Raw genomic sequence first — 23,531 nt, 5'->3', positions numbered from 1 at the left:
CCACTTTATCCCCCTTTCCTCATTAAAAGCCCTATAAAAAGCTTCTCTCCCTCTCTTGATTTCATAAATCCCCTAGTTTAGATTCTATTTATACTGTACTAGTCCAGCCTACTGCTCAACCCAAGCTAGGTCTGAGGAAGCCACCAAAGAGAATACCAGTGGACTGTGACAGCCTGGCAAAAACAGTGAGCACACAAAATCCAGAAATGCAGCTGTAGTAAGGCCTGAGGCATTGGCATAGCTATAGACGTCGCAAAGGTTGCCATTGCGACTGGGCCCCATATCCAGATTGGGCTGACAGGTCGGGCCCTTGAGCATTGCCCGTAGCTGATTTGCTTTGAGTGGGCTCCCGGTCCCCGTTAATTATGACTGGGACCCGCAATGTCAGGGGAGCCCAGCCACCTAGGACATGTACCATTACCCTGCAGGCTGCACATCTCTCATCTTCAGATTCCTGCTGCCGTCGGGTCTTAGAGGAGAAGGGGGAGGGGATTCATGGCATGGCAGCCTGAAGAGGCCAAACAGCAGGTCATGAGTAGGAAGATGTGCCTGCACGCTGCCTGTGCCCCCTCCTCTCAGCTGTGTTATCTGCTATTAACCCCTCTATGACCATCCAGGGCCTGCATGAGGTTAGTGTAGTGTTAATGAGAGTGCATGTGTGTGTATTAAGTGTTAATGGAAGTGCATGTGGGTGTGTATAAAGTGTTAATGAGAGTGCATGTCTGTGTCTATTAAGTGTTAATGAGAGTACATGTGTGTATATAAAGTGTTAATGAGAGTGCATGTGTGTATAAAGTGTTAATGAGAGTACATGTGTGTGTATAAAGTGTTAATGAGAGTGCATGTGTGTATAAAGGGTTCATGAGAGTGCCTGTGTGTGTATAAAGTGTTAATGGGAGTGCATGTGTGTATAAAGTGTTAATGAGAGTGCATGTGTGTATAAAGGGTTAATGGGAGTGATGTGTGTATAAAGGGTTAATGGGAGTGCATGTGTGTGTATAAAGTGTTAATGAGAGTACATGTGTGTATAAAGTGTTAATGAGAGTACATGTGTGTATAAAGTGTTAATGAGAGTACATGTGTGTATAAAGTGTTAATGAGAGTACATGTGTGTATAAAGTGTTAATGAGTGCATTCGTGTATATAAAGTGTTAATGGGAGTGCATGTGTGTGTATAAAGTATTAATGAGAGTGCATGTGTGTGTATAAAGTGTTAATGGGAGTGCATGTATGTGTATAAAGTATTAATGAGAGTGCATGTGTGTGTATAAAGTATTAATGAGAGTGCATGTGTGTGTATAAAGTGTTAATGGGAGTGCATGTATGTGTATAAAGTATTAATGAGAGTGCATGTGTGTGTATTAAGTGTTAATGAGAGTGCATGTATGTGTATAAAGTATTAATGAGAGTGCATGTGTGTATAAAGTGTTAATGAGAGTGCATGTATGTGTATAAAGTATTAATGAGAGTGCATGTGTGTGTATAAAGTGTTAATGGGAGTGCATGTATGTGTATAAAGTATTAATGAGAGTGCATGTGTGTGTATAAAGTGTTAATGGGAGTGCATGTATGTGTATAAAGTATTAATGAGAGTGCATGTGTGTGTATAAAGTGTTAATGAGAGTGCATGTATGTGTATAAAGTATTAATGAGAGTGCATGTGTGTATAAAGTGTTAATGGGAGTGCATGTATGTGTATAAAGTATTAATGAGAGTGCATGTGTGTGTATAAAGTGTTAATGGGAGTGCATGTATGTGTATAAAGTATTAATGAAAGTGCATGTGTGTGTATAAAGTGTTAATGGGAGTGCATGTATGTGTATAAAGTATTAATGAGAGTGCATGTGTGTGTATAAAGTATTAATGAGAGTGCATGTGTGTGTATAAAGTGTTAATGGGAGTGCATGTATGTGTATAAAGTATTAATGAGAGTGCATGTGTGTGTATAAAGTGTTAATGAGAGTGCATGTATGTGTATAAAGTATTAATGAGAGTGCATGTGTGTATAAAGTGTTAATGAGAGTGCATGTATGTGTATAAAGTATTAATGAGAGTGCATGTGTGTGTATAAAGTGTTAATGGGAGTGCATGTATGTGTATAAAGTATTAATGAGAGTGCATGTGTGTGTATAAAGTGTTAATGGGAGTGCATGTATGTGTATAAAGTATTAATGAGAGTGCATGTGTGTATAAAGTGTTAATGAGAGTGCATGTATGTGTATAAAGTATTAATGAGAGTGCATGTGTGTATAAAGTGTTAATGGGAGTGCATGTATGTGTATAAAGTATTAATGAGAGTGCATGTGTGTGTATAAAGTGTTAATGGGAGTGCATGTATGTGCATAAAGTATTAATGAGAGTGCATGTGTGTGTATAAAGTATTAATGAGAGTGCATGTGTGTGCATAAAGTGTTAATGGGAGTGCATGTATGTGTATAAAGTATTAATGAGAGTGCATGTGTGTGTATAAAGTGTTAATGAGAGTGCATGTATGTGTATAAAGTATTAATGAGAGTGCATGTGTGTATAAAGTGTTAATGAGAGTGCATGTATGTGTATAAAGTATTAATGAGAGTGCATGTGTGTGTATAAAGTGTTAATGGGAGTGCATGTATGTGTATAAAGTATTAATGAGAGTGCATGTGTGTGTATAAAGTGTTAATGGGAGTGCATGTATGTGTATAAAGTATTAATGAGAGTGCATGTGTGTGTATAAAGTGTTTATGAGAGTGCATGTATGTGTATAAAGTATTAATGAGAGTGCATGTGTGTATAAAGTGTTAATGGGAGTGCATGTATGTGTATAAAGTATTAATGAGAGTGCATGTGTGTGTATAAAGTGTTAATGAGAGTGCATGTATGTGTATAAAGTGTTAATGAGAGTGCATGTATGTGTATAAAGTGTTAATGAGAGTGCATGTGTGTATAATGGTATGTGTGCTGTTACACAGTTAATATTCTCATTAATGTAGATGCAATTTACATAGTTTATTCTGTGATTTATTTACCATGTATTTTTCTATGGGTAGGTATTTGCTGCCACCTTCTGGCCTATTTTGGTAATGCTCTTGTTCCTCCTGTGAGCATGATTCATCATTTCCTTGTATGTAAACTCCTCCCCTGCTCTACCTGTACTTCCTGTGTCATGGCTGCTTTAATTTGCCACATGTAAGAGGGACTCTTGTACTCCACATGCTAAGCTAAGGAAAGCATCATCTTTTGACCGCATAATACTGAAATCCATTCATTCTGCTGTATTCCTGTTGTGTGATGTTCAGAATAAACCAGCTTTTGGATGAAACCAGTATTGGTGAGTTCAGCTATCTGAGGAGGATTGTCCGCAGTGACTGTATCTGCCTATACAGGCCAGGCACAGAGGTCTCACAAGGGTTAGATCACTATCACAACAATCCGAGTCAGAATAGTATGTTCACACAAGCAGAATTTCCACTGGAAATTCACCATAATTTACTGCCCATCGACTTTAATGGGATTCTGCTGTCCTATTCAGACAGCAGAATTTCTGCAGAAATTCCATATTCCAAAAATTTATAAGATCAGTGTTATTTTTGCAGGATTCCACAGAGGAATCCCATTAAAGTCAATGAGGCTTGAATTTTGGCAAAATTCTGTGTATTCTGAGAGCACAGAAATTCTGCCAAAATTATGCGCAATTTCCCCCAGAAGCTTTGCTGAACAGAATTTCTGCTGAATTGCAGAAATTCTGCTATGTGAACATACCCTAAGGCTCCCTTTAGAAATAAAGCATATATCAAGAGCATTTAGTCTCCCGTTTTGCAGACACAAGTCTTGGCCTCAATAGAGGTCATCAAACCCATGGCACAGTGTGTGGTAGTAATGTATTCAGATAGCATGGTGTGTCGTAGTACTATATTTAGTGTGCGCTGGTTGTGGTAGCACTAAATTCAGAGGGCACCGTGTGTGGTAGTATTATATTCAGAGAGCCCAGTGGGAGGTAGTTTTATATTCAGAGTGTGCAATGTGTGGTAGTATTTTATTCAATAGGCACAGAGTGTGGTAGTATTATATTCAGAGGGTACAGTGTATGGTAGTATTATATTCAGAGGGTACAGTGTGTGGTAGTATTATATTGAGGGTAAGGTGTGTTGTAGTATTATATTCAGAGGGTGCAGTGTGTAACAGTATTATATTCAGAGAGCTCAGTGTGTGGTAGTATTATATTCAGAGGGTACAGTGTGTGGTAGTATTATATTCAGAGTGTGCAATGTGTGGTTGTATTATATTCAGAGGGTACAGTGTGTGGCAGTATTATATTGAGGGGGAACAGTGTGTGGCAGTATTACATTCAGCGGGTACAGTGGTTGGCAGTATTATATTCAGCCGGTACGGTATTTAGCAGGGTTATAATGATTATTGTCTTCATACAGAGAAAAGGTATCTGCTGACAAAGTGAAGAAACCAATGTGCGGACATCAGACTCTACAGAGAAGATGGAAGAAGACATGGCATCAGGACCAGATGGAGAAGAAAAGGAAAGACAACAGAGAAGATGTCACTCAGGTCACTGATATCATTGTGTATTCTCCTGACTGTCCCATCAGAGCTGTAGTCACTTCTGTAGTAAGTTCTGCTGTGACGATGGGTGAAACTGTACTCCAATCTGTGACTCTCCAGTTGTTACAAAACTACAACTCCCATCATACATGAGGCTCTTCAGACATGATGGGAATTGTAGCTTTGCAACAGCTGGAGAGCCACTTAAACCAAGGTGATCGGTGGGAGTCTCAGCAGTCGGACTTCCACCAAAATAGGCTGCTTATTCTAAAATACCCAGGCCTATTTTTGGTTCTAGCCCGGCCCTGCCTGTAAGTCACTGATATCATTGTGTACTGCCACTGGCTGTGTCCCATCAGTGCTGTAGTCACTTATATGTGATAGCCAAGGCCAGGTAAGGGGGTTGTCTGGCAAGTGGGGGGTAGGGAGACCAAGAGCAATTTTTTTAAACGGATCCCTGTGGTTTCTAGCTACGCCCCTGGCCTGACATATGCTGCCATTGGGACCAGTAGATCACAAGGGAATCTGAGAGATTGAGAAAGCACAGTGAACGGCTTGAAGACATTTTATTCCATTAAATGTGGCATTCAGTATTGAATCTGGGCCGGATTCTTTAGCAGACAATGGATAAAAAAGTCAAAGCCAAAATGAAATTTTATACAAAATCAAAAAAACTTTACCGAGTCACCAAACCACATGACAATGCACATCAATAAATACAAATAAAATACCGTATTATAAATAACGTACATTCTATAGTGTAATAAAATATGCCAACAAATGGTCTAAAAATTATCATAAATTATTTTAAAAAAGGAAGAAATAGGGGAAACAGCTGGAGGGCAGGTTGCCGTTTTTCTCCACAGGAAATTAGCAGGATAATTGAGGACGAAATTGCATAATTAGTAAAGCTATGACTTAATATTCATACAATTTCATCCTCATTTATCCTGCTTAGAGGTCTAGTAAAAGAGTCCCCCCGCCCCACCCTACAAAGAAAATACATCTTTTGTCTAGATGCCTCCACTAACTTTTAATCTATTCACGTAGATGACGGCAAATTTACATCTGCTTTGTGTCCTATATTACAGACTGTATGGTTATGTACTCAAGTCATCTTCTGTTTTTAGGCTTTCATTGTTCTTATGACACAACAGAATGACCTCAACGCACGTGAGTGGGTGTCAGTTGCCAAATTACTCAATATGTTTCCAAAAATCAGGATCCTGAAAGAGGAAGTGTTTAGAATGAAGCCATCAATCTTGACTGACTCAACAGTTTGTCTTATACCACATCAGGTGTAAAGTTCACTCCACCTAAATACAGCAGTCCCATGTATGCTGGGCATGATACCATTCATCACTCAAGCACCAATATGACAGGAATCTATGATGATCAGGTTGATAATAATGTGTTAATCATAATCTAGACCTGAGATTCTATCCTCGGTATGCACCTGGGTTGTTTGGAATTTGTGCCAAAAAAAAAGTATACGCTTTTATGCCTATCTGGATCTGTTGGATTCCACTTCTTAGCTTAAAGGGGTATTCCAGGATTTTTTTTTAATTTGACTATGCTACAGGGGCTGTAAAGTTAGTGTAGTTCATAATATAGTGTCTATATGAGTATGTGCAGGTTTTCTCACAATTCTTCTGTGATTTTCACCCTACAATTTATTTTTACCAGCGTACAAAATTACTGTTGTCTCAGATTTTTCCCAGCTTGCAATGCGGCCGAGACCTGACTCACAAGTCAGCTGATGACAGGGAGCCTGTCTGCTTCAATGGGTGGAGCGAAGGTCCTGGTCCTGTGACGTCCTGGCGTATTCCGGTCCCTGCCGCGCGCCCGGCAGAGATCTGAACCGGATGCCTGCTGAAATTGTTCAACAGGCACCCAGGGCAAATGTCGAGGGGGGCCATGTGGTCTGCAAACTGTAGTCCTCCAGATGTTGCAAAACTACAACTCCAAGCATGCTGGGAGTTATAGTTCGGCAACATCTGGCTCTAAAGATGTTGCCGAACTACTACTTCCAGCATGCCTGAGAATGTTTGGGAGTTGCGGTTTTGCAACAACTGGAGGCACACTGGTTGGGAAACATTGTCTGTTTCCCAACCCGTGTGCCTCCAGCTGTTGCAAAACTATAACTACCAGCATGCACTGATAGACTGTGCATGCTGGGAGTTGTAGTTTTGCAACAGCTGGAGGGTACATTCACATGGGCAGGGTACTTACAGTGAGTATCAGGCTGCAAGTTTGCGATGCAGCAAATTTTGCGCGGCAGCTCAAACTCACAGCGGGAAACTCGCTGTAATCCCCCGCCCGTGTGACTGTACCCTAAAAACACTACACTAACACAAAATAAAATAAAAAGTGAAAAACACTACATATACACATACCCCTACACAGCCCCCCTCCCCTCCCCAATAAAAATGAAATACGTCTGGTACGCCACTGTTTTCAAAATGGAGCCTCCAGCTGTTGCAAAACAACAACTCCCAATATTGCCGGACAGCCGTTGACTGTCCAAGCATGCTGGGAGTTTTGCAACAGCTGGAGGCACCCTGTTTGGGAATCACTGGCGTAGAATACCCCTATGTCCACCCCTATGCAAATCCCTAATTCAGGCCTCAAATGCACATGGCGCTCTCACTTTGGAGCCCTGTCGTATTTCAAGGCAACAGCTTAGGGTCACATATGGGGTATCGCCGTACTCAGGAGAAATTGCCTTACAAATTTTGGGGGGCTTTTTCTCCTTTCACCCCTTATGAAAAGGTGAAGTTGGGGTCTACACCAGCATGTTAGTGTAAAAAAATAAAATTTTTACACTAACATGCTGGAGTTGCCCTATACTTTTTATTTTGACAAGAGGTAAAAGGGAAAAACGCCCCCCAAAATTTGTAATGCAATTTCTCCCGACTACGGAGATACCCCATATGTGGGCGCAAAGTGCTCTGGGGGCGCACAACAAGGCCCAGAAGGGAAAGTGCACCATGTACATTTGAGGTGATTTGCACAGGGGTGGCTGATTGTTACAGCGGTTTTGACAAACGCAAAAAAAACAAAACCCCACATGTGACCCCATTTCCGAAACTACACCCCTCACGGAATGTAATGAGGGGTGCAGTGAGAATTTACACCCCACTGGTGTCTGACAGATCTTTGGAACAGTGGGCTGTGCAAATTAAAAATTTTGTACAGCCCACTGTTCCAAAGATCTGAGAGACACCAGTGGGGGGTAAATGCTCACTGTACCCCTTGTTACGTTCCTAAAGGGGTCTAGTTTCCAAAATGGTATGCCATGTGGGGGTTATTTTGCTGTCCTGGCACCATAGGGGCTCCCTAAATGCGACATGCCCCCCGAGCAAAATTTGCTCTCAAAAAGCCAAATATGACTCCTTCTATTCTGAGCATTGTAGTTTGCCAGTAGTGCACTTCAGGTCAACTTATGGGGTACCTCCATACTCAGAAGAGATGGGGTTACAAATTTTGGGGGGTATTTTCTGCTATTTACCCTTGCAAAAATGTGAAATTTGGGGGGAAACACACATTTTAGGGAAATTATTAATTTTTTTTTTTTACATATGCAAAAGTCGTGAAACACCTGTGGGGTATTAAGGCTCACTTTATTCCTTGTTACGTTCCTCAAGGGGTCTAGTTTCCAAAATGGTATGCCATGTGTTTTTTTTTTTTTTTTTGCTGTTTTGGCACCATAGGGGCTTCCTAAATGCAACATGCCCCCCAAAAACCATTTCAGAAAAACGTACTCTCCAAAATCCCCTTGTCGCTCCTTCCCTTCTGAGCCCTCTACTGCGCCCGCCAAACACTTGACATACACATATGAGGTATGTGCTTACTCGAGAGAAATTGGGATACAAATAAAAGTATACATTTTCTCCTTCTACCCCTTGTAAAAATTCAAAAATTGGGTCTACAAGAACATGCGAGTGTAAAAAATGAAGATTGTGAATTTCACTCCTTCACTTTGCTGCTATTCCTGTGAAACACCTAAATGGTTAAAACACTGAATGAATGTCATTTTGAATACTTTAGGGGGTGTAGTTTTTATAATGGGGTCATTTATGGGGTATTTCTAAGATGAAGACCCTTCAAATTCACTTCAAACCTGAACTGGTCCATGAAAAATTGTGATTTTGGAAATTTTGTGAAAAATTGGAAAATTGCTGCTGAACCTTGAAGCCCTCTGGTGTCTTCCGAAAGTAAAAACACGTCAATTTTATGATGCAAACATAAAGTAGACATATTGTATATGTGAATCAAAAAATAATAATATTTGAATATCCATTTTCCTTACAAGCAGAGAGCTTCAAAGTTAGAAAAATGCAAAATTTTCAAATTTTTCATAAAATTTTGGGATTTTTCACCAAGAAAAGATGCAAGTTACCAAAAATTTTTACCACTAAGTTAAAGTAGAATATGTCACGAAAAAACAATCTCGGAATCAGAATGATAACTGAAAGCATTCCAGAGTTATTAATGTTTAAAGTGACAGTGGTCAGATGTGCAAAAAATGGCCGGGTCACAATGGGAAATATATGTTACTGCATAACTTCCAAACGGCTGGAAATATTTCGATAATGCTTTTTCACATGTTACTTATATATCCACTTAAAATATAGGATAGTTAATTTAACCCTTAACTACCCCCATTTGTGAGGGTCCGTGTTTTTTTTTTTTTTTTTTTTTTTTTTTAAGTCCCATGCAAATCAATGGGAAATGTATGTTCCCATATAATTTCCGTACGTCTTGAGCTATTTCAATACCTGTCGGGATATGAGGACAGGATGGGAGGTCGGGATAGGAGGACGGGATATGAGGACAAGATAGGATGACAGGATATGAGGACGGGATAGGAGCTCTGGATAGGAGGTCGAGATAGGAGGACGGGATAGGAGGTCAAGATAGGAGGTCGAGATATGAGGACGGGAAAGGAGGTTGGGATAGGAGGACGGGATAGGAGGAAGGGATAGGAGGTCTGGATAGGAGGTCAGGATAGGAGGTCGAGATAGGAGGATGGGTTAGGAGGTCGAGATAGGAGGATGGGATAGGAGGTCAAGATATGAGGACGGGAAAGGAGGTCGGGAAAGGAGGTCGGGATAGGAGGACGGAATAGGAGGTCGAGATAGGAGGTTGAGATAGGAGGACGGGATAGGGGGTCGGGATAGGAGGTCAGGATAGGAGGTCGGGATTGGAGCTCGAGTTTGGAGGATGGGATAGGAGGTTAGGATAGGAGATCCGGATAGGAGGTCGAGATAGGAGGACTGGATACGAGGACTGGATCGGAGGACGGGATAGGAGGACGGGATAGGAGGACAGGATAGGAGGATGGGATAGGAGGTCGGGACAGGAGGTCGAGATAGGAGGACGGGATAGGAGGTCGGGATGTGGGGTTGGGATATGACAACAATATATGAGGACTGCATATGAAGTCAAAAGCTTCCTCCTTTGTTTATTTTCCTCCCCTAAAAGGATTAGGAAGGAAAAACCGGGTACTCAGCTAGTTGTAAAATAAAATTAAACCAAAATTAGGACACAATAAAAAATGGACATGTGTATGTTCTGTATAGAGAGAGGAATAATTTACTCTGATGTGAGGCCAAAGGAAAGGAAATCTGTCAGTGGAACGAGAGAGGAAAGTGGATAAAGACTGTGCAGTGCCTCTCTCTCTCTGTGTGACACTGCTCTCTATTTATGATTAGATATGGATATACAGTCAAAAGATTTTGTAATGGTTTCTATTTTTGGACACTTATTAGGGATAACTTTATTATTATTCATACATGCATCCACGTTTTTAGCACTGTCAATGTTTGGGTCCACAATTCATAGTATATCATAGTAAAGCCTCCAATACATTATGCTAAACTCATGGAAATGAATAATATGTATACGGATTGTTCCCAGATCTGAACATAAATGATTTTAAGGACAATGGGAATAATGTATTCCAATACCACTCCAAGCTCCACGGAGGATAATAGGCGCTGCCAGTTAGGTGATCCAGGGGTGATAATAAAAATGTATTTTATTAAAACATGCTACGCGTTACAAAACCGGACCAGTTTCTTCTTTTGGCATCGTTGCCTGAAGAAGAAACCCGTCCGGTTTTGTAACGCATAGCATGTTTTATTAAATACGTTTAGAGATGAGCGAACTTACAGTAAATTTGATTGGTCACAAACTTCTCAGCTCGGCAGTTGATGACTTTTCCTGCGTAAATTAGTTCAGCCTTCAGGTGCTCTGGTGGGCTGGAAAAGGTGGATACAGTCCTAGGAAAGAGTCTCCTAGCACTGTATCCACCTTTTCCAGCCCACCGGAGCACCGGAAAGCTGAACTAATTCATGCAGGAAAAGTCATCAACTGCCGAGCCGAGAAGTTTGTGACGAATCGAATTTACTGTAAGTTCTCTCATCTCTAAATACGTTTTTATTATCACCCCTGGATCACCTTAATGGCAGCGCATATTGTCCTCTGTGGAGTTTAGAGTGGTATTGGAATCTATCATTCATGCTTGGGAGTTTTGAGGAGGAATGTGCAGCAGCCTTAAGGGTACGTTCCCACACGGCGTATTTGCTGCTGCATATTTTATTTTCCCTGTTGAAGTCAATGGGTAGGGAAATATGCAGCACCAAATACGCAGCAAATACGCAGCAAAATACGCCGTGTGGGAACGTACCCTAAATTACTAAATGCATATACGTGTTGTGCCGGAATTTTCACAACCGTTTTAGGTTAGTTGATCCTTGGCTCACTTACTTAAAATTTTTATGCTGAAGGTGTCACACTAGGGATCACTTCTGTCTTTTGTATTTTAATGGGAATAATGTGGCAGTTTCAAGGGACACCAACACGAGGCAACGTTGCTCATAAACAAGAGAAGCCCTGCGGAGCAATAGATGTGGATGTAGCTACAAAATGCCATGAGAAAGTATTTGAATGGCTGAAGGTTGGTTCAGTGTATTTGTCTACTATACAATATCAGAGAGTTTATCAAAGTTCTGTATTGAATTTTCCCTTTAGCGGAACAGGTCCATGTCTACAATTAGGTTAGAGTCCATGTATTCAGTTAGTGCAGTAGAATTTCTATTCTTTACTTACTTACAAAAATGATGCACCATGATAGAAATATTGCATTGCTGAAAAACTTGGCGTGCCGTTGTGTCTCAGTACTTTTGGGTAGTCTACATCTTGGTGAGAGAAAGATGCCTCTACAATGCAGTCAAAGACATTTTCAGCTGTCAGAGTTTGAGAACTGGCACATCATTGTACTAAGAGTAGCAGGATGGTCATGTTTAGGGATGAGCGAATCGAATGTGACAAATCCGAATTCGTTACGAATTTCAGGAAACATATCCGAATATCGCCGGGATTCGATCGCACGAATCGCTTCATTAAACTCCATTTAGTGCGGTCCAGGCTCCAGGGCATCTAAAATGGCAGATCCACATGTGAGGACATGGGGCAAGGAACTCTGGGAAGGCAGGTAGGCGGGATGACCCTGAATCACATGCAGCCACCCCTGTGATGTCACAGCCCTATATAATCGACAGCCATCTTGTGGCCAGTTACTTCAGCATTTTATTTCAGAGAGAGCATTTCATTGCAGGGAGAGAGAGAGCAGTGTGTGCTTTGCACAGAAAAACAGCTTCACAGCAGCGATTCACCACAAGCCTAGATCACTGCATTAAAGCACTGACCGAGAAAGAGAGAGAAAGAGAGATAGAGAGAAAGTACACTTTTGGGTGTAAAACACAGCGACTCCACTGCTGCAGTGGGGTGTATCGCAAAAGCTTAAAGGGGCCAGTTAGGCAAAGCACTAAAAGTCAGTGTCACCTGCTATTAGTGCCTAATAATACTGTACTGGGCTCTAGTACACAGCGATTCTGTACTGCTGCAGTTGGTTGTACAACAACTGTAAAGCTAACAGGGGCCAGTTAGGGTGAGCACTAGACTTGTGCACAACCAAAATTTTCATTTTGTTTCGTTTGTTTTCGGATTAAAAATGTTTCGGTTCTGTTAAACCTTCAGGATACAGTAATTCGCTTTATTCTGTTTTTGGACGCATTCGTGTACATTATTTTCGGTTCTATTCAGAAACTGTTCGGCTTTCGGATGCATTCGTTATTTCGGATCTATTGGCTATATATATCATTCGTTTCACTTTTGTTTTCGGACTAATTCGTTATTTGTTTTAATGCTTATTTCTAACGCAGGCCTTGCTGATCCTCTCTTGTAAAAAATAGCAGGTGTTAGCTTGTTTTGCAGTTGTCTCTGTGCAAAAAGCCAAGTTTTCCTCAGGTAAACTGTCCATTTCTGCAAATCCAGTGACTCCACACTCCAGTAACACCAGGCAAACTCTCACAGGACTACCTCACAACTAATTAAACAGCCTCACTGTCTGTGATACAGTGGGGATCGACTGGAGTAAGCTGATTGGATAAAAGGTATCATGTGACCTCCTAAGGACCAATTGAAAAAAATCTAATTAATTATTTACTTTTGTTTTACGGTTAACGAATGCATTCGTTATTTTACGAATGTATTCGTTAATCTGATGTTCGTATTATCGTGGTTATTTGGAAATGTTCCAAATATGTTTTCGTGCGTTCCAAATATGTTTTCGTGCATAGTGGAGCTTATTGTCCTCTCAGAAGTGTAACCTGTGCGTACGTAGGTGGTGTAAGTTTTTTTTCCTGAAAAACTAATTTTGGCCTAGTTACTGTGAAAGGCCAGCCAAAGCTACACACTTGTTTCTGTAGCCTTATACAGTTTTAAGCGGAGCGGATTGTCCAGCTCTCATAAATGTAAACTGTACGTACACCTACGTGGTGAAGTTTTTTTTCCTGAAAAACTCATTTGGGCCTAGTTACTGTGAAAGGCCAGCCAAAGCCACACCCTTGTTTCTGTAGCCGTATACAGTTTTAAGCGGAGCGGGTTGTCCAGCTCTCATAAGTGTAAAGTGTAGGTACAACTACGTGGTATGTATATTTTTTCCCTGAAAAACTAATTTTAGCCTAGTTACTGTGAAAGGCCAGCCAAAGCTACACCCTTTTTTCTGTAGCCTTATACAGTTTTAAGCGGAGCGGGTTGTCCAGCTCTCATAAATGTAAACAATACGTACACCTACGTGGTGTACGGGTTTTTTCCCCTGAAAAACTAATTTGGGCCTAGTTACTGTGAAAAGCCAGCCAAAGCCACACCCTTGTTTCTGTAGCTTTATACAGTTTTAAGCATAGTCCTTTCATAAGTGTAACATATACGCACTCAGCTGGTGTATAAGTATGTCAGGCCAGGAGTGGCAGAGGCCTAAATTCATCAGGCACAAGCAGAGGTCACAGCAGAGTAGGTGCGCGTGGCAGTAGTAGAGGTCTGAGCTCCCGGTGTCAGCTAGCAGTCGTGTCTCAACCAGCAACCCGGCAGTCATCATTGATTGGTTCCCTCGGTCATCCACATCATCCCAAGTGACATCCGACGCCCCCAGTCAACAGTCGGTGGGTTCCTCAGACTCAAACCTCATTTGGCACGGCCCTCATGCTGCTGCTGACACCTCCAGGCTCTGTCATTGTGCAGCCATACGGTCTCCTCAAGCTGATGCTGCCAGCTCCAGACTCACTCATTGTGCTACTATAGTGTCTCCTCATGCTGATGCTGCCACTTTCAGGCTCTGTCATTGTGCTGCTATATGGTCTCCTCATGCTGATGCTACCACCTCCAGGCTCTCTCATTGTGCTGCCATGGATACTGCAAAACATAATTAAGGTGCTGGTCCCCAGTTACAGAAATTCCTCCTCATTAGACTACAAGGAAGTATTGAGGATATGCATTAGCTAAAACTTAAATTGTCACCAACCTTTTTTTTATTTTTATATATATGTTGTTGTAGTACTTATGTACTAGAACATATCTCTAACATAGATTGATTATTTTTTTATTAAAATAGTGTATTTTACATTTGATAACCGGCCACTAGGGGGTCTCCCTCCTTGCTGTAGCCTGCCGTGATGTCACGACTGAATTGGAACTGATGCTGGTTGGGCAATCGGTCCTAATTCATTCAGCCTAAGCTCGCTCCCTGCCTTTCAATCAGACATGCCGGAGCGAGCGCTGTAAAAGCCAGGTCTGTGCTCATTGGCTGCCTGGCCTCTCAGCTGCCTCAATGGCTGCCTGCCCCTGGCGTGTGCAGTCTGGAGGCAGCGCGGCACTGAATCTCAGTGCTGCACTGATGCTCCAGGACTGTACATGTATTTGGTATGTCCATTTTCCTTATAAGCAGAGAGTTTCAAAGTAAAAAAAAAATTCAAAATTTTTAAATTGGGATTTTTCACCAAGAAAGGATGCAAGTAACGCCGAAAATGTACCACTATGTTAAAGTAGAATATGTCACAAATAAAAAGTCTCGGAATCAGAATGAAAAGTAAAAGCATTCCAGAGTTATGATTGCTTAAAGCGACAGTGGTCAGATTTGCAAAAAACTTTCTGGTCCTTAAGGTGAAAATGGGCTTGGTCCTTAAGGGGTTAAGGGTTAACAAACTTTCTGAATGTCATTTTGAATACTTTGAGGGTGCAGTTTCTATAATGGGGTCATTTATGGGGTATTTCTAATATGAAGGCCCCACTATTCCACTTTAAAACTGAACTAGTCCCTGAAAAATTCAGATTTTGCAAATTTTGTGAAAAATTGAAAAAAATGCTGCTGAACTTTGAAGCCCTCTGATGTCTTCCAAAAGTGAAAACATGTCAACTTTATGATGCAAACATAAAGTAGACATATTCTATATGTAATTTATTTGGTATGTCCATTTTCCTTATAAGCAGAGAGTTTCAAAGTAAAAAAAAAAATAAAAAAAATTCAAATTGTGATTTTTCACCAAGAAAGGATGCAAGTAACGCCAAAAATTTACCACTATGTTAAAGTACAAGGGTTAACAAACTTTCTGAATGTCATTTTGAATACTTTATATAATTTATGGGGTATTTCTAATATGAAGGCCCCTCAATTCCACTTCAAAACTGAACTGGTCCCTAAAAAATACAGATTTTGAAAAATTTCCACGAAAATTTACCACTAACATAAAGTTGAATATGTCAAGAAAAAGCTATCTCTGAATTGCAAGAGAATAGCACAAACAATAGATTATTTCCACAGTCCGGTAGTTATGGTGCTGTAACTGTTCATCTGTAGAAAAACTTCCTGAACAGTCGTTCACTATTTTTAGAATTCTGTCTGATCTTCTTGGACACCTGACATGGTGTTGTGTACCAACAGGATTCATTCCGTCAAATATCACTTCTTTATCTTTCAGGATGGTCCAGTTGAATTCAACAGAATTCTGCTGCACTATGCACACGGTGGAATTTCTGTGCTTGATATTTCCGTCACGGAAATTCAATTTTCCGTGTTTATGCCAGTGCCCGCAGTTTGCGGAAACGTCTGCAAGCAGATTCTCTCTTTGGACATTTCATAGTGTGAACATAGCCTTAGGCCATGTTCACACGACTGGAATTTCCGTAAGCAATTCCGCATTGGAATTCCGCTGGAGATTCTGCAGCAGCAGAGTCTTGTTGAATTCAATGGGATTCTGTTGGGCTCTGCACTTGGCGGCATTTCCGTACCAGGTGTTTCTGGCACGGAAATTCAGTTTTCCTTGTCTGCAGAAAGAATGAACATGTTCATTCTTTCTGCAGACTCTGCACGGAATGCATAGCCGTCTATAAGATGGCACATTACTGTGCGGTCCTAGCGCCTTCATATTAGGAAGGCATTTGCAGTCTCCGGAATGTCCGCACTAAGATTTTCCATGCAGACATTCCGGACGTGTGAACATAGCCTTAAAGGGGTACTCCGCTGCACACATCTTATCCCTTAAGGATAGGGGATAAGATGTTAGATGGCGAGGGTCCCGCAGCTGGGACTCCTGGCACTCCTGTCATTCCAGATGACTAGCCCGATGCAGGCAGCCACGCCCACTCCATTCAAGTCCCATAGACATGAATAAAGGGGGTGTGGCATGACGTCAAGAACGCCGAAGCTGACACAATCCAGGAACTTCTAGCAAATGTAACTACCAACTGCAAATATGAGATCACATTGGCGCATCAAAATGGTTTTGGTATAAAAAAAAGAAACAATTGGAATGCAGGGTTACATAAATTCCCTAATGTCACATGATTCCTTCTAGATACATTATCAGAATTACTTTTAGATCTTTTATTTATTTATTTATTTATTTTTAGTGTCTAGTTTACTCTTACTGTAAGGGGAGGGGTGTGAAGGCAATCCGACCATTAAAACAATAACTACTATACCTTTAATTTAATCACATCTGATATCCTTCCCTGCAAAAGTTATGACTTGTTATAGTTAATTTATTATTATTTATATATATGCTGTTGTATTTTATCAGCATGGAAATTTACTTATTTTATTTTATTGTATAACATATTATACTTCCTAGTTTCCTTAAGCTTGATATATTATTCACCTTTTACTTTAATGTTTAATCTAAAATGTATTGTTTATTGTATAGTGTAATGTTTGTTGTAAAATTTAATAAAAATATATAAAAAATAAAATAAAAGAACGCGGAAGCTGCAAGCTTCTGTGTTCCGGACACCGCAGCTGTCGGAGAGGGGATAAGATTTGTGTAGCAGAGTACCCCTTTAAAGGAGATATCCAGTGCTGAAAAACTTAGGATAGGGGATAAGTTTCAGATCGCAGGGGGTCCGACCGCTGCAAAACAGGTCTGAAATCGTGGTCAAACCCGATTTCAGTCCACAACAAAGATCGTGTGAAATCGGATGCGGATCAAATCGGATGAGTGCAATTGATCCGATTTTTTAATGGAGGTCAATGGATCTGACTTTATATACAATTTTAAGTTATAAAATCGTGTACTCAAGTCTGATGGAGAAATCGTGATGTGAACGCAGCCTAAATGAAATTATGGTATATAAACATCAATACAGACGGGTAAGGTTACATTTGGAATGAGCGGTGACTAAAGAGTTACTCCGAAAAGAATAACCTTAGCTTGTTGAGTACTTCGCTGATCAAATACAACAGTACGAGGAGGATTAGCGTGCCAAGTGCCCCCCCTCCTCCTGGTCACATGATTTCTGGGTCAGCTGACACATCTCATGAGATGAGTGAGACTGCTGGGTCATTGCTGACAACAGAAGAAACCCAGCGGGCATAAGTATATATACAGAACAAAGGGTGACAGCACACCCTGTCAGCATGGATGTGTCGGTGGTGTGGGGGCTGCTGCTTTGTGCCCTGGTCCAGCATGGATCAGCACTCATCAGGTGAGAAATAGTAAATAATATTCTTTATATATGTGTATATACATTGTAACAGTACCGAAACATTCTATAGTCTGTCTATGTTTATAGCTATTGCATGCTAGTCTTTATCTGTAAACATGTGCCCATATTATGCTTTACAAAGGTGGTCTCCAAACTCTGGCCCTCCAGATGTTGCAAAACTACAACTCTCAGCATGCCCGGACAGCCGTTGGCTGTCCGGGCATGCTGAGAGTTGTAGTTTTGCAACATCTGGAGGGCCACAGTTTGGAGACCACTTCTTTACTGCATTGCATATGTTTGTTTACAACGCACTGTAACAACGTAGCAAAATACAAAAATGTGTATTTTGTCAATTATATTTAACTGTCTAACTGAATATATATTATAGCATGCTGTATATTATCCTAGGGAGTGGAGATGAGCGAACTTACAGTAAATTCGATTCGTCACGAACTTCTCGGCTCGGCAGTTGATGGCTTTTCCTGCATAAATTAGTTCAGCTTTCCGGTGCTCCGGTGGGCTGGAAAAGGTGGATACAGTCCTAGGAGACTCTTTCATAGGACTGTATCCACCTTTTCCAGCCCACCGGAGCACCTGAAAGCTGAACTAATTTATGCAGGATAAGTCATCAACTGCCGAGCCGAGAAGTTCGTGACGAATCGAATTTACTGTAAGTTCGCTCATCTCTACTAGGGAGCATGGGACTTACTGTAGACGTTTTGTGACCTTGTGCAAACATCACTGCACTTGAAATAGGATTCATAAAGTTCCAACATCTGTTCACGCCTAGCGTTCTTGTTTCCACCGCTACAAGCAGTTATTTACCCATCCGTGCCCATAGGGACTGGCATACGGTACATTCAAAGAGAATGATAGCTGTGTCCTGTATATAGAATAGGACATAAATTATACACATCCAATACGTATAGGTTTGAAAACCTCACAAATGTTAATATGTCTTTTTTTTTTTTGACTAATACACAATACATATCTCCCAATAGAAGCCAAAAAAAAATTAGAAACTGAACCAAATAATGTATAATCAATTAATTGTATTAGAAAATACAGATACCTCCCTTAAACTACCCATAAAAACATATATATACACAAGACATATTAAACTTATTTTTATTCTTTTATCAACTGGTGCCAGAAAGTTAAACAGATTTGTAAATTACTTCTATTTAAAAATCTTAATCCTTCCAGTACTTATAAGCTGCTGAATACTACAGAGGATTTTTTTTTCCTTTTGGAACACAGAGCTCTCTGCTGACATCATGACCACAGTGCTCTCTGCTGACATCATGACCACAGTGCTCTCTGCTGACATCTCTGTCCATTTTAGGAACTGTCCAGAGCAGCAAATGTTTTCTATGGGGATTTTCTCCTACTCTGGACAGTTCTTAAAATGGACAGAGATGTCAGCAGAGAGCACTGTGGTCATGATGTCAGCAGTGAGCTCTGTGTTCCAAAAAGAAAATAATTTCCTCTGTAGTATTCAGCAGCTAATAAGTACTGGAAGGATTATGATTTTTTAAGAGAAGTAATTTACAAATCTGTTTAACTTTCTGGCACCAGTTGATTTAAAAAAATAAATAAAAAAAAGTTTTCCACCGGAGTACCCCTTTAACCCCTTAAGGACGCAGGACGTAAATGTACGTCCTGGTGAGGTGGTACTTAACGCACCAGGACGTACATTTACGTCCTAAGCATAACCGCGGGCATCGGAGCGATGCCCGTGTCATGCGCGGCTGATCCCGGCTGCTGATCGCAGCCAGGGACCCGCCGGCAATGGCCGACGCCCGCGATCTCGCGGGCGTCCGCCATTAACCCCTCAGGTGCCAGGATCAATACAGATCCCGGCATCTGCGGGAGTTCGCGATTTAAATGAACAATCGGATCGCCCGCAGCGCTGCTGCGGGGATCCGATCATTCATAACGCCGCACGGAGGTCCCCTCTCCTTCCTCCGTGCGGCTCCCAGCGTCTCCTGCTCTGGTCTGTGATCGAGCAGACCAGAGCAGGAGATGACCGATAATACTGATCTGTTCTATGTCCTATACATAGAACAGATCAGTATTAGCAATCATGGTATTGCTATGAATAGTCCCCTATGGGGACTATTCAAGTGTAAAAAAAAATTTAAAAAAATGTAAGAGTAAAAGTAAAAAAAAAGTGAAAAATCCCCTCCCCCAATAAAAAAGTAAAACGTCCATTTTTTCCTATTTTACCCCCAAAAAGCGTAAAAAACATTTTTTATAGACATATTTGGTAAAATTCCTACTTTTTTAATACATTTTATTAAAAAAAAATTATAAAAAGTGTATTAAAAGTTTTTTATATGCAAATGTGGTATAAAAAAAAAGTACAGATCATGGCGCAAAAAATGAGCCCCCATACCGCCACTTATACGGAAAAATAAAAAAGTTAGAGGTCATCAAAATAAAGGGATTATAAACATACTAATTTGGTTAAAAAGTTTGTGATTTTTTTTAAGCGCAACAATAATATAAAAGTATATAATAATGGGTATCATTTTAATCGTATTGACCCTCAGAATAAAGAACACATGTCATTTTTACCATAAATTGTACAGCGTGAAAACAAAACCTTCCAAAATTAGCAAAATTGCGTTTTTCGTTTTAATTTCCCCACAAAAATAGTGTTTTTTGGTTGCGCCATACATTTTATGATATAATGAGTGATGTCATTACAAAGGACAACTGGTCGCGCAAAAAACAAGCCCTCATACTAGTCTGTGGATGAAAATATAAAAGAGTTATGATTTTTAGAAGGCGAGGAGGAAAAAATGAAAACGTAAAAATTAAATTGTCTGAGTCCTTAAGGCCAAAATGGGCTGAGTCCTTAAGGGGTTAACATGTCTTGTGTATGTATGTTTTTATGGGTAGTTTAAGGGAGGTATCTGTATTGATTTAAAAAAAAAAAATAATAAGTTTTCCACCAGAGTACCCCTTTAAAACACCAATACATGTGGTGGGGGAGCAGAACAATACATATAAATATAAGGGGCATAGTTTAGGAGTATAGATTGGGCACTAGATGTACACACTATAAGATCATGTCATATATAGCAGTCATATGGTAAATACAGTATGAAAGTGCAAATGTAATTTAAAAAAAAAGTGCAAAAATTTGCAGCTAAAAGGATACAATAGTGCAAATATAACAACATGTAAACAAAGTATAATATTCCAAATATCCACAATAAACTATAGTCTGCACTGCATTAACAGTGATTTTGTGCTAAATATTCATACACAAAGGGACTGATTTACCAATGCAATGTTACAAAATACTGTATTTGCCCACAGAAATTCCAAAGGGCTGAGTCAGGATTTGCCGGCATTAATAAATATGTTTCACTGTATAAGAATTCGGATTCATACTAAAGATGTGCTCTGGTATTTGTGAAACCGTCACAGTTACAATTTTTTATAATAGTTGTCTATTTCTTATGTATATTTTAACTACTGTATCTATTACTAAAACTTCCTGTTGAGCAGCAGACAAAAAGATACGTCATTCGGATTCGATCCAAAACTGAGTGACAGATGCAACAATTTGGAGTGAATGTGTTAGACACATTTAGCATTTACCAAAAATAATCTGAATGTACAGTGCCCAGATGCCCATAGGACAGATTATTTAATGTGAAATCTACTTTGGTTTGTTGTTTTCTCTTGTTGTTGTCTTTGGGATTAAATGGGCACTGTCAGATAGAAAAACTTTTATACATTGTACATCTTGGCAAAACAATAGTTTTTCTAATATACTTCTTTAAAAAATGTTCACATTAAAGAAAAACTGCCTTTGAAAATCCCACCACTAGGGGTCTCCATACCTCCTGGGACACTGATGAGCCCCACAGCTGCATGTCCAAGAGTCATGGACATGAGATGGCTGATTGACAAGGCTGCAGGAGGAACACAGCCTGCAGCAACACTGCTGTAACACAGAGTTTTACCAAACATGTGCCTCCAGCTGTTGTAAAACTACAACTCCAAGCATGTCTGGACAGTCAAATGAAGGCTGGGTATGCTGGGAGTTGTAGTTTTGCAAACACTTTAGGCTCACAGCTGAAGGCAACACTGCTGCAAAAAAAAAAAAAGTTATCCAAACACTGTTCCTCCAATTATTTCATAACTACAAGTCCCAAAGGGTAATACACAGGAATGACATGGAAACATATATAAAATGTATGCATAAAAAACACTGTACTTTTAGCACTAAACCTTTGCACTAATTTAGGAAGATGTAAGTTATACACTCACCATATTGTCTTTGGTGGTAGAGTACAGGCAATCTCCAATAATCATTGTGTGTGTGTGTGTGTGTGTGTGTCTGTCTGTGTGTGTGCAGCATAAAACCAAAGAGGAAAGGGTTGCAGAGCAAGACTGCCACGCTCAAGAGCAGTGAATCAGCAGAGTGATGGAGGGGGAGAAGCCATCGCAGTGCATGCAAGAGAGGGACACGCCCCCTCCCTTTGACAAGATGGAAAAGACATTGAGCATCTGTAATTTATTATTTATTAGTGAAATATCGGTGATAGAGACATAAATATATATATATATATATATATATATATATGATCAGGATGAGGTACTGAGTAACAGTTTTTTTTTGGGGGGGGGGGATCTGACAGTTATGCTTTAAGGTGTCAAGCTGGACATACACCACAGCACCCACATTACTATATATTGTCTTACCATACTGTATAATAAATAGATTGGGGGGATATGTCTGGAGGGTCCTATTTCCTCCTAGGGTCAGGTAAATTACAGATCACGTTACTGGCTGTAGAACCCCCTTCCAGTGTCACTGGCTGGCAAATAAAGATCTGATGTGTGTGTGTGTGTATATATATATATATATATATATATATATAATGAATATGGGGTCATGTTATTATTCTGATTGCTGCCCCCCTTTAACATGCCTTGTGCACAGTAGAGTAGGAAACCCAAGGTATGTGTGGACCTGTAGTACAACACCATTGGTGCTAAACCACTGTACCCACAAGCATCCATTAACCTTAGGCACCGATAACCCTCTTGCCAGTTCATGGTTATCCTTCATTGGACAAGGTTGCTAGGTACTAACTACTGCATACTGGGAACATCCTGCCATTTTACAGATGCTCGGACCCAGTTGTCTAGCCATCACAGAGTTGCTCATATCTTTACTCGTATACAACTCAATCAACAGAAGAATAATGAGGAAGCATTCACCTGTTGGCTGCTGTAAAAAAACTTCAGGCTTTATTCCACATAGATGTAGTGAACAAACAGGTACAGGAATACAGGATGCGGGGTGGAACAGGTGAGGTGGGGGACACTCAGGTGTGCGGCGACATGTTTCACGCTCTACGGCGCTTCGTCTGGCCTGTTACGGGCCAGACAAAGCGCCGTAGAGCGTGAAACATGTCGCCACACACCTGAGCGTCTCCTGCCTTACCTGTTCCACCCCGCTCCCTGTGTTCTTTGGATGTGAGCACCACTCACGCTGGTAAAGGTACAGACACACTCCTGCTAATGGCAAGCGGTTCCTGCAGGTCCGAGGCAGACAACAGTTAGTGGTGCCGGATTCACTTCTATCTTTGTATATTTGCTGACTCGTATACAATAACTCCTACTTACAATTACAATTTTTCCTA

General features: G+C 40.6%; 2 protein-coding genes across 3 annotated transcripts in view; one reads left to right on the top strand and one right to left on the bottom strand.

Moving 5' to 3' along the window:
- SYT8 (synaptotagmin 8) overlaps positions 1–23,531 on the bottom strand; it is a 153,894-nt gene that overhangs the window by 109,859 nt on the left and 20,504 nt on the right. The window contains exon 2 of one of the 2 annotated variants that reach the window (XM_056526837.1): positions 18,569–18,742. Coding sequence is in view for 1 of the 2 variants with exons in the window: in XM_056526836.1 (XP_056382811.1) it covers positions 422–444 (23 nt within the window). In the remaining variant the exon portion in view is untranslated. Of the gene's footprint in view, positions 1–421; positions 463–18,568; positions 18,743–23,531 lie in introns of those variants that run through there. The other variant, XM_056526836.1, reaches the window with a different exon arrangement.
- The window catches only part of CTSD (cathepsin D), a 29,755-nt gene continuing 23,904 nt past the window's right edge, over positions 17,681–23,531 (top strand). Inside the window, exon 1 of the mRNA XM_056526843.1 lies at positions 17,681–17,859. Within this exon, the coding sequence (XP_056382818.1) occupies positions 17,792–17,859 (68 nt within the window). The 5' untranslated portion in view covers positions 17,681–17,791. The remainder of the gene's footprint in view (positions 17,860–23,531) is intronic.

The sequence above is a fragment of the Hyla sarda genome, chromosome 6 (genome assembly GCF_029499605.1).
Source record: "Hyla sarda isolate aHylSar1 chromosome 6, aHylSar1.hap1, whole genome shotgun sequence".
In the NCBI taxonomy this organism is placed as follows: Eukaryota; Metazoa; Chordata; class Amphibia; order Anura; family Hylidae; genus Hyla; species Hyla sarda.
The sequence above is the reverse complement of the archived record's forward strand: the minus strand, read 5'-3'. Positions and strand labels throughout refer to the sequence as shown.